The following is a 23,155-nucleotide window of genomic DNA, read 5'->3' on the forward strand; positions in this document are numbered from 1 at the left end:
TGTTGCTCCTGGCCTCCGCCGGGGGCCGCGCGCGCGGAGCTGCCCCGCGGCTGCCCGGGTTCCCCCTTCTTCCCCCGGCCTGGGCGTGCTCGGCCTCACCCTGCCCCTGCTTAGGGATGGGGGCGAGTGCGTAAATCCGGGGATTTGATTTTGTTGGGAATACTTCTGCCGCTGTTAACTACTTGCTTAACTCTTAGCAGCTTTCTCTTTTCACCCCCCCCCTTTTTTTTTAATTCACAATGTTGCAGCAGCTCGTTGTAAGCACGCTATGTGAAGTACCTGACCAGCTAAAAAAACCCCAAGCAAAATAAAGGCTTCGGCAATCGCAGGTAATTTGTGACACACCTACAGATGTTAGAGAGTTGTGTGCAGGTAAACAGCTTGCATCAGTAAAGCTGACAGGTCCTGTGAGCGCCTGCTCACCCAGTGGAAACATTCCTCACTACCGGGGATAGGGAATGCACGGGATGAGTCAGAAGTAGATTTATTTCTGATTATCAGGACTGGATGAGACTGCACGAAGATGGAGAGCTCAAACCCTTAAATCAGACTCAAGAGATGTGTTAGATTAAGGACAAGAGTGCTCAGCTCACTGGAGCAGATGATAATTGACTACTCTGCTCTGGCTTTCTCTGTATGGCTTTTTTTCCCATGATTGGGCTTTCCTGAAAACAGGGTGTTACTACTCCCATCTCTTGGTTTGAAGAATCTTTTTCCTCTTCTTTTTCTTTCTTTTATTTTAATAGAAGGATGAACTCCTGTCCTCCATTAGACTTCATCTCGTAGTGTAGAAATGTTCTAAAATAACAGGCAGAGGGTTATGAGTGGGAAACAGCCTTTTGTCTTAAGAATACTCTTTTTAAACCCAGTTTGGGGGGCTGTCTTTGATCACTAATCTGCTGTGGTCTGTATGAGATGGTGTGTGGGTTTTGGCCCAGATTCTGCTTGGGATTACCCCAAAGTGTGCGTGCCTCCTGGTCTGAGGAGTAGAACGCGGTATGTTTTTTTGAGCTTGATTCTGTTAGCGGTTATGTGGGGTTCCTGTGATCTCTTGGTCTCTGTTCTGTCTGGAAACCCTGCTTTCCAGGTGCTCAGCTGCTTACCTTGAAGAGCCCTAGAGGCAAGGCAGCAGGCAGAAAGCTGTGCCACAAATGTGCTCATAGATTTAGCTGAGAGGACAAGGCAATGGTGGGTCAAGCTTCAGCCGTGTGCAATAAGCTCGATGAAGGAGGCACTGCCACACGTTGTCTAAGTGTTGCAATGTAGTCTTCCAGGTKGGATTAATAACATCTTTGCAGAGCCCTGAGACTGCATTGCTACTGCACATGCTTCAGGATTTCTGAGAGGCTTCGGTCCCCAGGACTGTCAGCCTGATGATTGGTAGAAGGTTTAAGACTTAAAAATGGAAGGATGAGAAGTTAATGCAGATATTCTTCTGGAGGAATCATTCCTTCCTGACGGCCCATTCCACCAAACTTCTGAAGTTTGTGCTTTTGCCTTAGGTTGTGTTGCATCCCCTAAAGTGTGTAACCCAGCTGGCTTCCTTGGGAAGCCTTATTTAACTTGTGAGCAAAGTAATTGGACAGTGAGAGAGGGTACAGCAGAGTATCTTCAGAAGCTGGAAGAATAGCAGCACTTTGTGCATTCATAACAAGCTATACCCATCTCAAACTCGGTGTACATCTGTCAGTAAAAAGGTCACTTTATAGTTGACTTCTTTTTGTTACTCATGTGAGCATTTCCAGTGAAATCAGGTCTTCAGAAACAGTAACAAACAGGGTGTAGTTGGATTTCCCCCCCCCCCCAAGGTTTTTCCTTGTTCTGTTCCTCACTGCTTTTAATTGCAACTTTAGAATAAAGATTCATGTGTTATCTGACAGGAGAACTTCCTATGACTCTTGCCTGACTAGACACTGATTTGTGTAAGGAAAAATCTGAAGTGATGGTCTATGAGGAAAGATAACATGTTGTCAAAGCAGAAGAAACATGGAAGAAAGTTAAATGTGTGTCCTGTTAGATACTTAGTTAAGCTAATTCTGTTGCTTATCTCATACAAATTTTTCTTCCTTTGATGCATACTTTAAAGAGGAAAAGATTGTTTTTGACCTTACTTTTGATGAAAGAATATAAAAATACACATTCAAGGAAAAACTGCACTGCAATATAAAATACTAGCATTTTAAACTTAATTAGCCTTTCTAAAAGGGTGCAAGTCCTATCCTGTATGCGAAAGAGTGACTTGCCAGTATTGTAGAAAAYGTTACATTGAAGTGGGTGGATCTTGAGGAGCACCTGGTGAATTTGTAGAGGCAATATAGATGTTTCCCTAGGTCTGGAGGAAAGAAGTAGAAATTAAACAGCAGGTTAAAAACATAAAAATGCCATAGCTAATAAAGATGCCATTTTCATGATGAAAGCAGGGCACAGTGCACATATGATTTTCTTCAAAAAACACAGAAAATGGAACCCACTTGCATCAGTGAGGAAACTGTCCTTAGGAATCTGTTTCCGTTCAAATGCATTTCAAAGAGGGAAACTTTAAGCACTCCTTGAAGGTAAGGTGCATAGGGGGAAATGGTTGACAGGGGCCAAAATCTAACGAGGATTCTTCTGTCTTGTTATGCCTTCAAGTGTGCTTGGCATTTCTGATGTCCTGTTTTCCACAAGTAGCGTGGATTTCATGCAAAGATGTTCTGGAGGATGGTGATCCTCTGTTTACAGTTGTGGGCTAGTAAAACAGCTATGAGGACTTCTAAACAGCCTTGGAGAAATGATTTAATTCATGTAGGGGCATGAATATGGGGCAGTTATAAGGTGAACTGAACCCTTAATGTAGTCAATTTGATAAGCATATATTTTTATGACCCACTGTGCAAGTAGTTAAATTTTAATCTAGCATGTTAGGGGCATCTGAGTTTTACACTTGGTTTAATTAGAGCAAAGAAAGCCTCCTGTTTTTTGTAAGGCTTGAGTAGAAGAAAAGTACAATGCTTGCAGTGTTCAAACCTGCATCTGTCACAGAGGCTTCCTGTTCCCAAATAGGCTTTGCCTGCTCTTATGTCAAATCAGATATACTGCAATCCCTATCTGTCATAGCTCTTCTGTTGCTCTCCGGTTTCCACTGATCTGGAGATAGGTGTTCAGAATAGAGTTTAAGAGCTACTAGAGTGGATTGCAGAGGCTTTTGTGATGGTTAGACTGCTCCTTTGATCCTTATTCAACTTTTACTAAAGAAGTAAAGTTGTTGATATTTCAATGTTCCAGCTGGATGCTCCTTGAGGCTTTTAAAATACTGCTGTAAGATTAAAATTGCAAAGGTTTCCTTTAATAGTGAAATGAAAGGATTTTGGTTGCCAAAGTTTGAGTTCAAAGCTGCATCTTCTTACAGTTTGAACTCTGCATTAAAGCTATAGCGTTGTAGGCAGCTGCATTCCCTTTCCAGTAATGGGAACATCCTGGATGGCTGAATTCAAGCTCTATACTTCTCCTTCCACTTTGAAATGGTACTTATCTGTCTTGGGCCACTGATACCAGAGTATGAATTTGTGAAGCCTACAATAGTAGCGGAGCATTTCAGAACACCATGAGGTAGTGAGATCCGGTTATCCCTGGTTTAATGCCTGGAAAACTGAGGCTGAAAATTATGTGACAAGTCTGGGAGAGTTACAAGTGAGTGCTGTAGCCTGTATGCCTGTCTCTCTTGGTGAAATAAAAGAAAGCTGTCTTTGGAAAAAATGTTAATGTACTCTGTATTCATGAGAAGCTTCCTGGGCTGGGTCCTGGCAGTACTGTTCTTGTTGTGATACAGCACCACAACCAACTTCAGTAAAACTGAGGCAGCTCAACAGTAGGAATAACAAAAGCTGCCTGCCTCCAGTTAAGTGTTTGCCATTTTGCTTGGCAATAAACTAGATCCTAGCTTGGCAGGGTGAAGGTATGCTGGTATAAAACTGCTGAAATCAGGACTTGCCTGTTCTTCAGACCTGGGAATGAAACAGCATACTCAGCTCTGAGATACCTTGTGGCTGGTATCTGCCCCTATACTGTCTGATACTGCCAGCATAACTGCCTAGATCAAGACCTGGCATGAAAGTTGTATCAGTGAAGCCTTTACATGTATGCCAGTTCTCAACATAAAATACTTCTTGTATGAATGTGGGTCATAAGATCATTTTGATAACCATCTTGGATCTGAAGCAATTTTAAAATTTGAACCTTTCTGTGGCAAAAATTCTGCATTAGAACTGCTACTCTCAAAGTTATCTTTGTCCCCAGCTCTGGTCAGGACCCCCCCCCCCCACACACACACACACACTCTTGAAGATAACACGTTCCCACTTGGATAAAGTGACTTTTGCTTTGGCTGGCTGCTGATCTTATATCCATGTTCAGAGGCACTGCTGCAAGTGGTGGAGGGTCACACCAGCCTGGCAATTTCTGGCATACCCTGCACTAAAATTCTGATAGGAACAGAGACATCATAACCATCCTCTACATTCCTGTGTAACTCCAGGAGAATAAGTGGGTTACTATCCAATTTGTAGGTGTGAGGGGGGGCATAATCTTATTCTGAACATTTACTTGAATTAGCTTACTGGGTACCCCTTTCTGGCTGGGTCTCTTAGATGCTTCTGTAGCATAAGCAAATATTGTACAAATGCTTGTAATCTTACCACATTCTTACTTGGTAGTATCCTATGGCAGTGAATTCCACACTGTATGTGGAAGGAGTGTATTTTCTGTTTTTCGTCATTGCTAGTTGTGGCTTTCTGAAGTAAGATTTAACCATTGACTAATGATTTCCAAGTATAACTGTCTTCAACAGAGTGAGGAGGAGTATCTGCTAACTAGCTGTAGTCATAATCACAAGAGCTCGGTAACTGTCCTTGGTGTTGTGTATTACAGGGATTTTTAGTGGGTGTATGCATAGTGTGATTACAGATTAATGTAGGCTTACAAGTGCTAAAGTAGTGAGCGTGGCAGCACAGAGCTTGAAACCTGCCTGGATGTTGGAGAATTGTGGAAGTAGTTAGGCTGTAGTTCTCGTCTTGCTGCTGCATCTAGCCTACTACCAGTATCTGAGTTTGCTAGTGCAAAAACTAACTGATGTGCCTCTAAGTGTTGTGTGATCATACTGAACAGTTTCCTTCATAACTGTAACTTTTCAGTAGAGTATGGTGATAACTTACAATCACTTTTTTAACTCTAACAGCAGTGCCGTCTTGCTCCTCTGATTGCCCAGATGGAGGAACAGAAGGATCAGCTGATAGCAGAGCAGAGATTTATGCTGAAACCTGGAATGGCATATTTTCATGCTGTGTTTCAAACTTCTTTTAGGAAAATTTAGCACTTAAAGGTGGCATAGTCTCATTTTAAAGAGGGTTCTGAATGCTCAGTTACTTGACTTCACTGACTTCAACTGTCTTTTGATCTTGCCAGTTTTTTCCTTTACCTCTGGTTCCCACTTTCATTCATTTTACTCTTTTTGCCCCAAATTCTGCCTGAGCCTTCTTGTCTTTCACTTATTCTTATACTGTGAGGGCTTTACTTCCAGGACCAGCAAAGCAGGTTAAGTCTTTGGCTGTCTATATACTGTAATATTTCTGTAGCCATTTAGCTTGGCTTGTTACATGTCATACTATCAACTGGGCTAGCTCTCTGAAAATGAGAGTTTCCACTCATTAAATGGAAGTAACTTCCCTGCTTTGTCATTTCCTTTGGTCAGCAAGACAGACAGTTAACATTTTACTAGCTAGTAAAAAGGTCTGAAAAGCAAATATCTGGAAGAAAGATAAACAGTGACTGTGAGTCAGCATGCTAATTTTTGAGTAGTTAAGAATAAATTGCTTCACATGGCTAGAGGTTGCCCAGACTTGATGGGAAGCTTCAACAGAGTGTTTAGCTGGACTGATCTTCTGCACTGATGGGTTAACAGCGTGAAGGGCCGTATGCAGTTGAGTTAAATTCCACTTTAGTCCTTGTGCCTGTCTATTGGAGACAGACAGACCTTGTCAGTCTCTGAATTGCAACTTAGAGGATCTAATGAAGACACTGATGAGAGATATCTAAAGCTAGCTAGGAGGAAAGACTGGGCCCAGAGTATTTAGGTGGAATTCAAGCTGCTTGAATCTGGCCCTAGATTCTTAGCTGTGTAACTCTTCAAGAAGAATATGATGAGACTTGCTGCCTTTAAGGGTTGCAGTAGCTGGTAATCAGTGCCCAGATCAAACAGTGTGTCCCAGAGGTCATCTGACTTTCCAACAACATAAAAACAAAACTGAAAAAAGTTTGAGCATGGAGGGGCAAAGGTTGGTGACTAGCTCAGCAAGCAGTGGGAAGAATAGGGATGGTGACAGGAGGAGTAGAATAAATAGTTGGAGGGTTTGGAAGGGTAGGTGGGAATGGTGAAGTGGATTTGGACAGATACGAGAGACTCTGGGGGTTAGAAAGGGAAACTGCATTAGGAGACTTGGGGCTTGTTTGTACTTGCCAGCCAAATCAGCTCAGGAAGGGCTGCTGCTCCAAAGTATAGTGGCTGATTCTGCATACCTTCTGCTGTGGACATGCTTCTGCTAGGGTGGAAGCACCTTGTTCTGGCTCAGCTCAATAGACTCTCAAAGCAGATCGAGCAAGTCAAATGGAGGGTGTAGTTTCACTATATATTGTCCTCAGCAGTGAAGCTGGTTTATTCCCCTTTCCTCAACCCCTTTTTTATTCCACTGGCTGCTTATTCCCTCCCATGCTTTGCAATTTGCAGCCTGCTTGAGGTAAAGTTGTGCTTTTTAAATGGTTTGTGGGTTATGCTCTAAATCAGCTGGGTGAAATGATTCAGGTTTAAAAACAAAACAAAAACTTTGTACTGGAGATTACTAGAGTGCCTTGGTAAGGAGTTATCTGGTTTGTAGTGTAACCCCACAAATGACTGCAGGAGATGAATTGCAATGTGACTTCAGGAACAAACAGTGGCGGGGAAGCGTCTTTCATTTTGCCACTGAAGGCACGGTATCTTTTAACTATACCCTGAGGCACTCTTATTTTTGGAATCTCCTTCTGCACAGAGAGATAAGAAGGAGTAATTGCATGTGGAGGCACATCCTTGGGAAGCTGTAGCAATAGAAAGGCAGAAGCATTGGTGTACAGATGAAGAGGGTGAAACACAAGAAAGGATCTGTGAGAGGAGAGGATACAATATGAAAGACTGAAAAGTGGAATCCGTGTAAGGAGGTGGCTTCCAGACAGGAAGAAGAGGCAGGATCAATAGCTAAGAGAAGAAATGCAAGGAAATAAATTTGGGAAATGCGAGAAGTCTGGTAGAATATACAGATGGGTGAATGATGTGTGTGTAATGCAACAGTTTATATGGTGCCTGTCTTTCTACAGGTTTTATGACTAGAAATACTTATGCACAACTAAACATGATACTTAGTGTCAGTTTAGATACCTGAATTGCGAGGGGTATGTGTAAGTAACAGAACATGAACAAAACATAAACGGAGAACCAGCTGCAAGTTTGCTGTTAGAAGCTGACAAATATGATGATCTCCAAAGCAAATCCTGCTAGTAAGGCTGGTTTGCTTAAAAAACAGATGGCAAAGATAAAACAGTGGAGTGGAACTAAATATTTGGAAGTCTAACTCCTCCTTGTGTAAGGATCTCTGCTGGATTCAGGGCCTTTCCTGTTCCCTCATAGGTTTGTTAACCTATAGAGACTTTATTTTCTATCTGTATGCTAATGAAAGATGTACTTTGTTCCTGGAAAAATTACTTAGCAGGATAGAAAGGTAACTCTGCTTCCAGGACTGCTTTCTGCAAGATGCTGAGGTAAGAGTGTAGAGAAATTCTGCATCCTGAAGGAGACTCAGGAGAAGGTTCTTCAGTCTGGAGAAAAGCTTGTTTTTTCTCACTGGCCTTCACCTCCTGAAATAACTCCATTTAGTCAGCCAGCACTACCTGAGGAAAACATGGTTTATGGATCAATGAAGGGAGATTACACTGACAYTCCAGTAACTCAAGAAAAAAATAACCTTTTATTTCTGTCACCATTCAGTTTCCTCGCTTTCCCTGAGCAATCATGTACTTTGACTGATGCTTTAAATTGTTGCATGTGACTTACTGATTATACATGATTCTGTTGTAAAGCAGAAAGTTTCTTGACATTGCTCAGAATGGGAATGTTGATGCTGAAGATAGCTGCAAAGAAACTGATCTTCCTTTTTTGTCTCATATATTTTGACCCAGCTAAGTTAGGAAAATCTTAAAATTACATCACATGATAGATACGATGGCCTTTGAGCCAGTGGCTACTGTTCCGTCCTCTGTAAACATTGCAACGGGAATGTTGTTTACTGTTTAGCCTTTACAGCACAGGGCACCAAAGATAGTTCCTGAGAGAACAAAATTCATAATGCAGAGAAATAAAACCCTTTAGGAGGGAATTTCAGAACCAAGAGCTATGTGAACACTGCCAGAGGACGATGCCTGACTGTCACAAGAAGTGTCTGTTTCCTTCAATCTGAATAAAGTAATTTGCAGAGTAACTTTCTGTAAATCCATCTGAAGGGGAAAACGCCTCTTAATGCTTTCTGCAAATGTCTCTCGTGACTAAGCTGATTGCTTGGCTTCCACAATTGCAGTGGGCCTGGGGAGGTATGAGGGACATGCAAAGGTGAAATACTTTCACTCGTTACAGTCCTAATACTTAGAAGTTCACCTGCTGGAAACTATGCTTCTGTTGAAGAGTCTGTGAGATAGATCAGAGATACTGTTGGCCTCTCTGAACTTTTCAAATATTGACTTTAGCTTTATCCTGGCCTCCAAGGCTTCTCCCCTCTTCGAGGAGTAATGAAGCCTGTTATGAGGGTGAATCATCTGGCTAGGCATCTACAACAAAGGTGCTGGCTTCTGGTTACCCCAGGCTCTTTGTAGCTGGTGGAGAGAAAAGGGAATTTGGGGATGAAACTCATTGAACAGACTTTAAACAGCTGCCTCAAGATGAGATAGATCGTGACCTAGGGTCTCATCTTTGCCTCAAAATACGGTGAGATTCATTTCAGCTAACAGTCCAGAGAGCTCTGCGGTCATATCACTAAAATTCTCAAATGCGGGTTATCCAGGCCTGCCCTTGTAACCCACAGAACTTCAGCAACTGTTTCTTAGTGTCCACCTTTACTGCACAAACATACTCGTGACAATGTTGTGCACAGTGTAGAATTAAGGAATGGCATACTTGACCAAAGTTATATAGGAATTTTAGCTGTCTAATACTTTGTTTTTTGTTTTTTCCAAATAGAGTTACTTTAAAAGAGCATACAAATTTTCAGCTTCTCTTAAGTTTTCTGTAACTTTCTGCTGGAGCTCTGATCCCACCATCTGCATTTTTTCTTGAGAATTCTGGAGGCTCTGAATAACCACATCTCACTCTGGTTATAATGTACCTTACTTTTAACTGCTGATGTCTTCTGGTATCCTTTTGTTACTGTTATCAAACTTCCAGAACTAGTAGCTTTTCACTTGAGGCTGTCTTTGTCGATTTTCCCTGTCTGATTTTTTTCCTCGTTGATGTGGCTGTTTTCAGTTGGCCAAATAGACCTAAAGTCGCATTATTTTTTTTATCTGCACTTAAGTGTAATCATTTTTCTGCTGATATGTGATTAGATTACTAATTGTCACTTTATGACTGCTTATATACAAGACCACACTATACCAGCAACCTGTTACCACAGTCAACAAATATGATGCAATCATACAATATTGCCTTTATTTTATGCCACATTTGGTATTTTTTTCCTATGTTGATTTAATCTTTATTTTGTTCATTTGTCTTGTCTTAGGTCAGACAATTAAAACAAGACAATGGATTGGGGAGCTCTGCAAACCATCTTAGGAGGTGTAAATAAACACTCCACCAGTATTGGGAAGATATGGCTCACAGTCCTGTTCATCTTCCGTATCATGATCCTTGTAGTGGCTGCAGAGAGAGTCTGGGGAGATGAACAAGATGATTTCATCTGCAACACTCTGCAACCTGGGTGCAAAAATGTTTGCTATGATCATTTTTTCCCCATCTCTCACATCAGACTCTGGGCCCTGCAGCTGATCTTTGTTTCTACACCTGCACTGCTGGTGGCCATGCACGTGGCTTACAGAAGGCATGAGAAGAAAAGGCAGTTCAGAAAGGGAGATCAGAAATGCGAATATAAAGACATTGAAGAAATCAGAACACAAAAGTTTCGTATTGAGGGCTCCTTGTGGTGGACATACACCAGCAGCATCTTCTTCAGACTGGTCTTTGAAGCGGTCTTCATGTATGCGTTTTACTTCATGTACGATGGGTTCCGAATGCCTCGCTTAATGAAATGTAGTGCTTGGCCCTGCCCCAACACAGTAGACTGCTTTGTTTCTCGACCTACTGAAAAGACAGTGTTTACTATTTTCATGATTGCTGTGTCCAGTATTTGCATTCTGTTAAATGTGGCTGAATTATGTTACTTGTTGGCAAAATTCATCCTCAAAAGGTCTAGAAGGGCTGGAAATCCAAAACATCACCCCAACCATGAGAATAAAGAAGAAACCAAACAAAATGAAATGAATGAGTTAATATCTGATAGCTGTCAGAACACAGTCACAGGATTTTCAAGTAGCTAAGGTGATGTGAATGTTGGTATTTGCTCTTTTTGGAGTGAATTCCCCCCCCCCCTTTTTTTTTTTTCTTCTCTGTAAAGGCTGCAAATAAAATCTGGGATATTAAATAGTTTAAGTTGGGTGAGACTTTAATACAAAATTTCAGGTGCAATTTACACACCTGTTTGAAAAAAGTCAGGGCAGCCTAAACATGTGAAAATTACCTAAGGATGAAATAGGGAAGTATATTTTTCTATTAATATCCTTGCAAGTTGACTATGCCAAGTGGGAAACCCACTAATACCTTCATGCTGACACAGTTCCTGAAAAACTGTACATGCAACAGCAGTAAGAACAAAATTCTTTCCAAGCTAGATAATCTAGTATTACAAGATTTTTTTGTAATAGTGATAGTTTTTACTTGTGAACTGACAATTAAAATATTTTTGTAAAACATAAGATTCCATGTTACGTAAGGTGTTATAGTAAACAATTGAGTGTGTCTTGTTTTCAACCAGGTGTATGCAGATGTACCAATAGTACTGTATTAATAGAGAGGAGGTAGCAGTAGGCTACATCTATACAGCTTTGGAAGCACTGCTTGAGTTTGGACAGGTAGCTTGAGTCACATGCATATACACTGCCTGCCATGGAGGGAGTCCTGTGAGAGCTGGCCACGTGTGGATGATTGGGGTAGCTGGGTCCTGAGGGCAAACTCAAGCCTTAAAACCAGCATGACAATATAGATACAGCCAAGGTAGATCAGCTTTTAAATATCTAGCAGACCTGGTATAAATAATCTTACTAATTCTTTTACTTGCATACTGCCAGTCTTATAAGAACATAGGTAATTTTATGTAGATAGTCCATTTAGCATGTGTTCACTTCTTTAATGTATTAACTGTATTTGTTTCTTTATACTGTATCACATCATGGAGCCTTTTTGGTTTTGATTTGTTTGTTGTTTTCTCCTTTTTTTGTGGTAGACTGATGATGGTGTTGTGGTTTGAAACTAGGAGCTATTTGGTTTGAAGGATGTGCAAAAATGACTTAAAAATTTGGAAATGGGGCAAGTCTTCTCAATAAAAGGCCAACACTAACCTTTGTGAAGTGAAGAGTGAAAGTTTATATGTGAATGCTGTAAGAATTTTGTTAGTGACAAGTAACTGTTCAAATAAAAAGCGCTTCTGCTTATAAAAGTTTGTCTTCACACAGGGACTTTATTATCCAAAATGCACATAACTCATACACTGCCCTTTTAGCTTGCCCTAAGCACCTGTCTGTAACCTCTCATTCCCAGCCAGGACTGTGATGCCCCAATTCTGTTGCCCCTGCTCTAATGGAGGTGTTAGAGCTCATGTGTGCACAGGGGCCTGTGCTTTTGGGAGGGGTGTGCCGTTGAAAGCAAGTCTCCTGATGGTCCAAGAGGTGGGTATAGTGCAACAGCTAGGTACAGTGACTTGTGTGCGTTTCTCTCCCTTTTCTGAATGTCTTCTGACTGCTATACTGAGGTCAGTGGGTTCATGACATTTTTAGAACTTGTTCCTCTTTTATACTAGTGCGCATGAATTAGGCTCATTGGTTTTGTATCATGGTGCAACTCTTTGAATGGGCCAGTGCAGGTAACAAGGAGCAGCCATCACCGGGAGCAGAGGCTGAGCTCAGTGCATAAGCCATCTCCTGCTTGAAGATTTACTGCTGTTGCATCATGCTTTTTAATATTGGTGCCAACACAGTAGTACATGGGGACCTGCTGTAAATTGTTCAGGGTTTGTTGTTTCGGGGGTGGTCAGTAGCCCCCTGATGGGGCGCAGGCACAGGCAGCGGGAGCGGGAGGATGCCCCGAGTTAGCCCGGGCCCCAGCTGAGGGCCTGAACTGCTGCCTGCCATTTGCCTCTGCTCTTCCCCTGGCAAACACTGTCTTCCCTGCCCTCGCAGCAGGTTTCTCTGTTGTGAGAGGAACTTACTGATAGTCTTCCCAGCTTGTCTGCCAGCAAGCTTGAGGGAAATTCTACACAAGACCGTGCAAATTAGTGTGCTTGAATCGTTCTCTCTGCCAACTGAAAATACAGGCAGAAGCGGAGAGATGCTGAGAGTCTGCCTTCGCAGGTGTTGTTGAGACTGCCCTCGTCATGACTCCCTGTCTGAGCAGTACAGGCTCTTCAGTGATTAATGATGATCACGTATCGCTACAAAAATGTTATAAACCTGTCACTTCAATAGAGCTGCTCCTTTGCGATCAGGAAGGCAGTGCCTTGGCAGTACCTGGCCGCCCCATCCCAGCCAAGTCTCCCTCCATCCTGGTAAGGAGCAAACCCAGCCCCTGAGCACCCAGTTCAGGCATCAGCGCTGGCTGCGGGGTGACGGCAGAGTCATTTTTGTTTCAGACCTGTGTTTCACAGAGCAACTCTGGCTATGGACGTTCATCCAAGGATTGCTTTGAATTACATACCATATAGGGAATATAGAAGGAGATCAGTTAATGTTTATACCTGATCGTGCCCTGTCACTTTTAGTGATCAAATTGAAGTAGCCCTATGCTAAATGTCAGTGAGTCTGGAAAGCACCACAGGGCACCTTAAGGCTCATTTTCATTTTCTTCAGCTAGGTTAAAGGTATATTTTCTTGGTATCCGTCACAAAGTACCTGCCCGTTAAACTCCAAACCAGGATATGACAATAACTCTGTATATGGCATTTTCATTTCCTGCTTACAAATTTTCTAACAGTGATTTTCATTTTAGTTTTCTAGCAGTCAGATTTTTCCAGGCTACCAGTTCCAGGTGTGTTGTTATTTTAAGCCTGGATAAGCGGAAAATGGTGTGAGCCATACTGTGCTGTCACCTGAATTGAAGTTGGTGCCACAAAGCTTAAATGAAGACATGGGGCGTGCCTGGTCCTTTGCTGCGCACTGCACCATTACTAGAGTATATTGGCATCCAGATCGGTCAGAAGCAAATATACCAGTCCCTGCCCAACCTATGCCAAGGATTGTGATAACCCAAAGAGCCAGAGCAAATTTATTGACTCAGCAAGAAAGACCGGTTGCGACAGATGTGTTTGACGTTGATGTTTCCTGTCACACTACTCTGCAACCCTCGTCACAGCCACCTGCCTTTAACTGAAACATCCCCTGACTTCTGCTACTACCAAGGAACAGTCCCCAAAAGTATCGCTGTTGCCTTATTCACAGTCCCTGTCTGCTGTTCTGTTAAGCTGAAGTATATGGGGCAGCATCACGAGGAAACTGCACCTTTCTGTTAAAAGCAGGTGTCTGCTCTCCCCTCTCCAGGCCTCCTTCCCACCGCAGCGGGTCCTGCCTGTCCCCCTCCGGCAGCTGTGGCCCGAGCAGGGAAGGTGGCTGTATTCGCCAAGGTGGTAGTTAATCCTCGCTGTGGAGGAAAGCTGAGCAGGTTTTCTTGGTTTCAGGCCTCCTCCCATATCTTCACAGGTTGGGTAAGGCTGACCTGGGCCACTCATCACCTCCGAGCCCACCAGCTCGCCCCCTTCCTCCTGCACCCCGGGGGCATGACTGCCTGCCCTGCTCGTGTCCAACAGCTGTCACCCGGTCCAGGGTCCCACCACGAATCTCTGACCCATGGTGACAGGCGGTTCATGCTCCACTGGCACCACCATCGTCCCAAGTGGCAGTTCAGGAGTTTCTGGGGTGGCAGCTGGCTCAGTTGTCCCTGCCCGTCCCCAGCCGCTTGTCCCCACCCTGCGGTTCCTCTTTGTTATGCCTGGGGCAGAGATTGCTCAAGCTGGCTGCGGTGCCAAAGGATTAATCAGAGCCTCTGGAAAATGTCTCTTGCAAATCCCCCCTCCCCTTGCTTTCTTATCAAACGGGCTGGAGGAGGGGAGAGGCGCTGCACGGCCGTGACCACACGCAGGCCCAGCAGCAGTGTCTGCCAGACTCAACAACAGCCAGTATCTTTGCTGTTTTCGCCCTGCTCCCATCACACAAACTGGCCGTTCATGCCAGTCCCACCACATGCCCTCCCCCATCCTGCTCTCTTCCTCCCAGCCTGGTCCCTCGTGACCGTGGTTTTGTTTTCCCATTGACCGAATCCTTTCCCATTCCCCACCCCTTCTGGACATCATGCCGGAAAGCACTACCACGGCCGACACGAGGAAGACCTCTGCTCCCCATTGCATGATATGAGTTTCCAAATGGGGCTATTACCTCTATTTCCCTTGCCCGAACAAGGCTTTATCGCTGTGCTTCTGAAACAAATTTCTTTCTGCTCCTCACAGAGCAGCCCTTGCTGCCTCGCTGGCTCCTCCGATTGCCACCTGCTGTGGCAGGGTGGCACTGCAAGGCGAGCGGGCTGCAAATGCGGTACCCTACAACCTATCTGGGAGAAGAGACCCTTATTACCTGTGCCTGAGTAATGATCGCTCACAGCTTGACTTCTAGTGCTTGGAAAGCATTTCTTGATGTGCAACAGAAGGAACAGCGGGGACCTGAGCTAAGGATGGTTACTCTATTTCTCGTCTTTGCTATCTGACGCTCGCGAGCTGCTGGTCCTGTGGCGGTGTCTCTCAAGGGAAGGCAGAGGGGTATTCATTTAAAAGTTTTCCATCCTCATTTCTGATGTAAACTGTATCTGATTAAGTTGCTTGATTCGCAATCATCGTGGACAAATTTCTGCTCTGCTCTCAGAGAGTATAGCCCGTGGAGCCAGAGAGGCTGCTGGATCTGAGATCCTACACTGTCCAGGCCACTACTTGTCCTCCAGGTAGGCCTGGAGACCATCTCCACCTCAACAAACACCTTGAGGGACTTCGCACTGACTGCAGCGAGAATGTTACTGTCACGGGAGCCTTTTGCCTGCTAGAGGCAATGCAAACCTGCCCTCCTGCACAGCCCTGTACTTTCAGGCTTGGATTTCTCAAGTGAGGCACATGAACTCAGGTGGCCTCCTTTTCAGCTCCCACCGACGCCAAAACATGGCCAGCTCCAGCAAAAAGAACGGGGGGGGGGGGTCAAATAACGTTTGTCCCGTTTCCTGCTTACTGCTCCCTGCGCCCTCATGGCTCATGGCAGAGCGTGGCTGCCTCTCTTCTGCACCCACGTGGCGCCCGCGGCTCCGCTGGGTTTCTCTGAGCAGAAGCGCCCAGCACTTTGTCTGACGCACTGAGCGATGGCTGGTGGGTCTGTGGGACGAGAAGACAGGGAGAGGTTCATGCAGAGGTCTGACTCAGCTGTCAAGTCCTAGCAAGAGCCCCGGTCGGCGCCCTGCTTCATCTGTGCCAAGAGGCGTATGGACGGGAACGCCGCTCACCACATCTTGTCGCCACCCAGGTACCAGCTGCCCATGAGGTCGGGTTGCCCGCCTCTGCCCGAATTTTTGCTACAGCCTCCCCCCACCACTCGATGCTGGGAAAATCACCTTGGCCTTTTCTGGATGTTTGCAGAAGTTTCAGGGCTTGATTCAAAGCTCCTCATTGTCACTCAGAAAATCCTCACTGATCTGTGGGCTTGGGCCAGGCCTGTAGGAAGGTTGTAGCTCCTTAAAAACACTGTAACACCATTTAGGCACTTTCTGCACAGCCCTTTTGCATCATCTGATCCCATTGCACACAGCAGCTATTGGTTCCTCGCAGCATTTCTGTGAACTGGATATATCACGCTCTCCCTCCAGGATGTGTCCTCCCAGTGCAGACAGGCGTGCTCTCTGCGTGCAATGCTGACTGAGTCACCCGCTCCGACGTGTATTCACCCCCTCAAAACCATTTTAGTTGTTTCCAGTGATTTTTACTCAAGCTCCTGATCTGCTGGTGCCCACAGAAAACAGTTTATTACTGAGAGGGGGAAAGCTTGCTAGAATGGTTTGGCTTTTAACAAATTTAAATGCCTTTTTTCTCCACTGGCTTGGATGTTGGGTAGCCATTTACTTGTGTGCAAGTCCATGCAGAGAAGCTTTAAAGAGCCAGATCAGTGAAGCAGTAGCATTTTATATCTTGCTGGGAAAGAGCTGAGCTCCCAACCCATGAGGACTCCTGATCCATGGGAATCAGGTTATTATACTTCATTCAGACTGGGGCAGATCTAATTACATTCACTACTTCCCAGAGGAGCATAGTACAGCCTTTCTTCCTTACCTAAAACATACAGAAACCCTGACTAGTTTAATTTCTCTTATCTCTGCCCCCACCCAGTGTTATCTTTTAAATGATGCATTTCTCGGGCCAGAGGCCTGTCTCAGCACTGTCTAGGGGACACCTGGGAAGTTCAGAGAGTTACTAATCAGCAACAACAATAATGGCAGTATTATACAAAGCAAGACAACAACCTCAAGAAAGAATTGGACCTCTGTTCTTGGACGCTGCTTTATGATGTGCGAGAAGGCTTGGAAAGAAAAGCAGCTAGTGAAACCTTTGGCCCAGGTAAAATTCCCTAGGCATCCCTGGAGCCGAAGGTCACAACAGCAAAACCAGGATAGACTCTTGCAGTGTCCAGCAGGACCTGGCTGACACAGGAGAGAGAGTTTCATCCTGGGCTGGTCACTTGGGTTCAATCGCAACATCTTCCAGGGAAGCAGGCAATATCTGTTCAGATGGTGACAATAAAAAACAGCTTAAGAGCATCCTGCAGATCCTAAAATAGTCTGGCTGGAAAAAAAAAAAAAATCACTCTCCCAGTTACTCAGTTTCCATTTTCTTATCTAGTCAAAATTTAACTATTAATTAACCTTTAAAGTTTCCCAGTGCAGATAAGACTTGAGGAGGGAGCAGGAGCATGCTGTCTCCACATGCTGCAGCAGCCCAGCTGGGTCTCAGTGTGGCTCCAACCCTGCTGGAGGTACGGTGCGAACTACCCAGAGGGAGCTGCCTCGCGCACGGGTGTCACGAGCCCACGTGCTCAGCCTTACTTCAGTCATGAGCCAGCACTGCCCCAGCCAGGGCTGCCAGCAGGGTGTTTATAGAGGACATCGTTTCCCCTCTCCTCAGGCTTCTTTTGGGCCTGAGGAAACATAAACCCCGTATCCCTCTTCTTGGGAGATTGCTTGTAATGCAAGGAAGCAAGGATGTCCTGTGGTGAAGAGGTTCACAAGCCTTTCTGTTGAAGCTTTGTATATATAAACCAATTTTTATATGTGCATATGCATAATGCATATGCATGTGTGCGTACATACACAATAAATATTATTTATCAACACAGAATCAATGCASCAAAAACTAGATTTCCCAGTAAATATTTTAAACACTGGATTGGAGATTCAGTTTTATTTTGGGCTTCCTGATACTTATTTATGTTTAAGAGGATATCTGCAACAGAAGAGGCTGATAGAAGGCAAAATCAGCAGATGACGGAGTGAATTAGGCAAGACCAGAAAGAATTAAGGCAGCTGGGAGCAAGATCATCCCAGCAGCAACACAATGGCAGGTGATAAATGGAAGATAAAATGCACTTCAAGGAAAAATTTGAACTCCTCATCCAACTCCCTGGTTTCTAGTGAACTGAGATGATTCGGGAGTGAGAGCTGGCCAGGCTGACGGTTCAGTTAGCTCTGCTCTGTGCCCAATGGTGAGAGAGGAAAAAAAATATATTAAGTCATATAAAGAAGAAAATTAATAATGAAATTGATAATTATGTCACCCAACCACTCTGGCACAGGGGGACAGGTTAAGATAACCGTGGGGGAATCAGGGACACAAGGATTTTCATCTCAGCTGTAAGCCTGCCTTCTTGCAGGGACCGGAAAGGTGTACCCACACAGAGGAGCGGTGGGGAGATAAATCAGAGATACTTTTGTATTTCTTGGTCACTGTAAAAAAAAAAAAAGATATTTAAAATAATAACTCTGTCAGACATCAAAGGCTATGAAACTGGTAACCCTGACACTGAACCTGCACTGACTGTACTGTATTTCCCATGGGCTGAGGAATCAGGGATCCAAGGGGAATACCATGTAATTCATGTTTCCTTCTTCACAGTCCGCTCCCAAGATTATATTTGTGTTTATCTGCTGCTGTGTTCATCTCCCACTCGTGGGAGAGCATTAAGTCACTCCGGGGTGGGTGACCTGTGCTTTAAAACTCACAGCTGCAATCCCACTTTTGCAAGGGGCCGGGTTGGGCCTGGCAGAAGATTTGGGTGCTGCTCTGTGTCGCACAGAGGCTTCGCTGGGCACCAGGCATGGACACCAGCAGGCTCGAGCGACTTTACAGCAAGGATGAGAAGAGCTGTGGGTGCCTTAGGAGCTCACAGATCACCCTAGAAGGCACCTGGTGAATTTAAGTGCCTGGAGGGTTGGGTGGCAGCTGAGTGGGGTTTTACTTTATTGCACTTCTCAACGTAGGTGTCTGAAATTTATTTAAATCTGGCTCAGTACCTAAATAGTCTTTTGGATCTAGTCCCAAACCTATCCAACCCCTTTATCACTGTATAGGAAAACCTTGGTTGGCAGTCAAAGATTTTGGCAGTCAGGGAAATCATATCAGCTGCTTGTGAAAGCAAGGAAGCATTTCAGAGCTGCAGCTGCCTTTTAAGAGGTGCAGCCTGCCCTGGAGGCCACCTGTTAAACAGAATTTAACCAGGGGATGATACAGCCTCGCAGCCTTCCCCAGATGCTCTTGCAACATCACCGAGTTCACACATGATTCACCAGTTTAATTTACTTCTCAGCAAGCTAACCTTCACTGTTGCTTCTTTTAACAATTTTGATTTTATACAGCATCCCTTACCACAGAGCTGGAAGGCATTATCCAATTAACCATTGAAAAATTGATCACTGAAAAAAACCCACCTACTAAATGCTATTAAAAACCAGCAGCAAATGCATCTTTTTCTAATAGATCTGATAGGAAGAATTGCTAATTTTTTCCAAACACACAAACCAAACAAAAGGTAGATGTCATAGAAATGAGAGGCCAGAGGGACTTCAAGAGATCACAGAAGCCTGCAAATCTGAAGCAGGATCAAATTCGCCTGAGGTATATTTGTCTGGTATGACTTGTTTGAAAGATAAGGGCTAAATTCTGTTTTCATTTAGGCTTTCTCTATAGCAGAAAGGCTGTTCAGATTAATTAAATCAATTTAATATTTATCTAGATAAATTCCTGCAGAATTCCTGTGGTAGATATGCTTCAGTTAGTCTAAACCTTGTACACATTATTTTAACTTAATTTGGTAAGCCATCAGTGCTGCTAAACCAATTTGAACTTTGGATAAACCCTTAACACTAGCCAAACTCAGGGATACTGGCAGCAGAAGCCTAAATAGGTATTATTTTGGGCATCAACCTTTGTTTTTTTTGGGAGGAAGTTCTTAAATTTGCTCTGTTAAAACTCCCGAAAACAAATCCTGCTCAGGAAGACAATTTTTCACTTGTGTGGACACACAAAATGTGCTTCCTTAGCACACACTTGAGGGAGGCACCTCTGCGTTTGGAGGGAGAGTTTTCTGCTGTGGGTGCCAGGGYGCTGCTGCGGGGCACGCTCAGGGTGCCCCACAGCCAAAGCGGCTTTGTCCTTTATGCACCACAAAACAAACAAGCAACTACCTCTGTCCCCTGAAGGACAGAGGTAACTGAACATGCCTGTGTGTGCTTGGGCAGGATCTGACACGTCACAAGATGCCTTCTTTCTAAGGGGAGCTGGCTGGGGAGTTCTCTATCCCTTTTGGTGCAGCACTCGCCCAAAAGCAGGAGACCCAGACTTGTGTTCCCATTAGATTGCTGGGTTCAGTCTCACATCTTCCCTTCTCAAGATGAGGGATGGAGGAAGGGAAGGGAAAAGAGACACTCATCACTCCTGTGAGCTACTGCGCAGAAAGAAATGAGAGCTGTGGGACTCTGAGAGCACAAGAGGTCCCAACTCTAGTCTGGCGGTTGGGATTAGCAACCAGGAAAGGCCAGTTCTGCTTCTGAGTCCTGTTTACTGCCTTTTATTCCGAGCAGTGTGTAATGTAAAATGCATAAACAATCCCAGGAGTCCGAATCCAGAGCCTCCTCCCCTGTCCCAGACAAGTTCTCTTGTCTCTAGGAAAATTTCTCCCGTAAGTGATCTTGTTCCCTACCCCTGTCATTTTGTCCCTCCAGTTTTTGTGTTCCTCTCTGCCCAGCTGAATAAATTCTGCAGCAGAGGTGGAGAGCACCTTTGGCCTAAGCTAACCTACAGCTTGGTGGTTATGGCACTGTGCAGGGAGAAGGAGACGAAGGTTTGAGACCTCTCAGATCAATCAAAGCATTAAAAGAACATTTCCAAACCTAAGCACCCTTCAAGCTAGGTGTGTTTCTACATTAGCATTTTAAAAGGGTCAGGAATACCCCGTTGAAGTGATTTCCTGATCATCTCCACTCCTGTGTTTTGGTTCACTCTGTGGAGCCRGCCTGGGTCCCTTTTGGATGGAGCTAAACCAGAAAACACAGTCCGGGAGCACAGCTCATACTCTCCAGCTGCCACGGGCAGTTAGTCCGCAGGGACTACCCAAAACAAACCCTCAAGACGTGCATGCAGTGGCACCACTGGGTCCTCAGCACCAGCTGTTTCTACAGATCTGCTCTTGTTGGGCTGCACTACTTGCTAATGTATGTACCCTTAGCCTATGTCTATATGTTTTGTAATGTAATGTTGTATACTGTAATACAGTGTAAGGTACTGTACTGTACTGTAATGGAGACATAGCCTAAAGCTATTCTATAAATGAGGCAGATGTGAAAAAAAAGAGGGTCCTAGATACTGGATCTTGCTCCCAGGGTTGTTTATGCATTTTACATTAGATCATCAGCACCAGCAGTTGCTCTTGGAAGAAAGAAACCTGCTCAGCTTTTGATAGAAAAAGCTGTAGGAGTCTCTTCCACGTTGAAGGAGCAGCTTCTGGGCTCTGCGTCCAAAGGGAGTGCAGTGGTCTAACCTCAAGAGAGAGAGGTGAGAGTACAACCACCCAGTGGCATGGCTTTCAAGCTGTCCCTAGATATCCCTGGGTGTTGTATAGACATGTAATGCTTACCAGAAGGTGATGGATTTTAAAAATCCGGCCTGTAGCTTCTAGGGCTAATTGGAGAGCATTTAGACAACTTCCCCCACATCTTCCTTCACCCTCCTGAACTTCAAGGAGTACACAGGTTCTTTTATTCCTGAAGCCAGACTGGCCCCAAGTCTGTCACAGCACATATCAAATGAGCAAAAGCAAAATTAATTAATTAAATTGTGGGGTTTTCACATCAGCTGGCAGTACCATTATACTTGTGGATGGTGCTGGAAGTGTGCTGGGTGCCACAGAATAGAAGAACTGTAGATGCAATTAAGCAGGCCAGCTTAATTGAGTCAGATTGTGCACAGCTGAAAGGGCATGAACAGTCCTGTTTGCTGCCAACAGCATGTCCCTGAAGTTGTGTATGTCCATGTGTATTGTGCTGATTTGCATGCAAAATTCCTGTTCCCAGGAGGTACAATAGGCTATACTACCATGCAACATGTCTTGACACAAGGAAGAATGACTTCATCTGAGACTGAGGGCTGCAGTTTGGAAATAAAGTGTTTCATCAGCAATTGTAATCCCTTTTGGGAACTGGGAACTCTACCCATTCTAGTCTTGCCTGGAATTTCCTTGTAGCCTCATGCAAATGTTGTCCGTCAGAATAATTCCCATTAGATTCTATCTCTTTTGAAATAATAGAAGCTATCGCAATCAAATTACAAGCACCCTTGTCTGACACTGTGCCCATAACAATAAAATACATAGCAATAAAACACACTGCACTGCTTAGACCTGACTTATACTACATTTGTTTCCTCAAGCTTGACATGTACAGAGTTGATGTAAAGTTGCTTTAATCCCATTTTTCTTTTATCCAAATAAAGCTCCTTGTACAACTCMAGCCATCAGCCAGCCTGTATCTACCAAATGCCAATAAGGCTGCTGTGTTGCCTGTGTGAGTGCTAAGAGGCACATCCCACAGTGAACAACTCATGGCAGTGCCAGGTCTCATTATGGTTTTGAACTCCCCAGCCTGTGGGTCACAGGGACCTAAGCTTGCCTCTCTTCCCCTCCCCCCCCTTCCCTTCCTCTCCATCTTCCCTGAAAGCCCAGCATTCTTGAGAAATGACCTTTTCCTGCTATTTACCTTTGTGAAAAAGCAGGCATAGCCATGTGCCAAGACAGGCACCACCCAATTTTCCATGCCTGCCTTGACCAGGAAAGACAGCCTAGACAGTGCCGTACTGGGAAGGGGCTGTGCAGCCAGGTGGGGAGAAGAGAGAAGTGGCTGTGTATGCAGCAGAAGGACTGTGAGCCCAGGGCTGCTGCTTGGATCAGAGCAGCTTGGGATGAAAGCAGGTCTACAAAGGGCTGGGAGTTACCCTGGGGCTATCCTTAGGGCATCCTAGCACAGCTGTGATCTCCATCTCTGCAGCTGTGGACAACTTGTGTGACACCCTGGAGTGTGCGTAACTGCGCACGGGGGAGAAAGGGCACAGTAGGATGCAGGACTCATGGAAAGACCGAGCCACCAGCAGGAGTTACTATGGGCTGAGCCAAGAGGGGGCTGGTGAGGAAGTTCCAGCCAACACAACACTGCATTCATTTG

At 44.7% G+C, this 23,155-nt stretch overlaps 1 protein-coding gene across 1 annotated transcript; it reads left to right on the forward strand.

Moving 5' to 3' along the window:
- Positions 1-9,852: 9,852 nt before the first annotated feature.
- Positions 9,853-10,678, forward strand: LOC112968340 (gap junction beta-6 protein). The gene has a single exon (XM_026070494.1). It carries the CDS (start codon positions 9,853-9,855, stop codon positions 10,642-10,644), a length of 792 nt encoding a protein of 263 aa, XP_025926279.1. The 3' UTR covers positions 10,645-10,678.
- The last annotated feature ends 12,477 nt before the right edge of the window (positions 10,679-23,155 follow it).

Source organism: Apteryx rowi, unplaced genomic scaffold (assembly GCF_003343035.1).
Source record: "Apteryx rowi isolate R43461 unplaced genomic scaffold, aptRow1 scaffold_311, whole genome shotgun sequence".
Taxonomy (NCBI): Eukaryota; Metazoa; Chordata; class Aves; order Apterygiformes; family Apterygidae; genus Apteryx; species Apteryx rowi.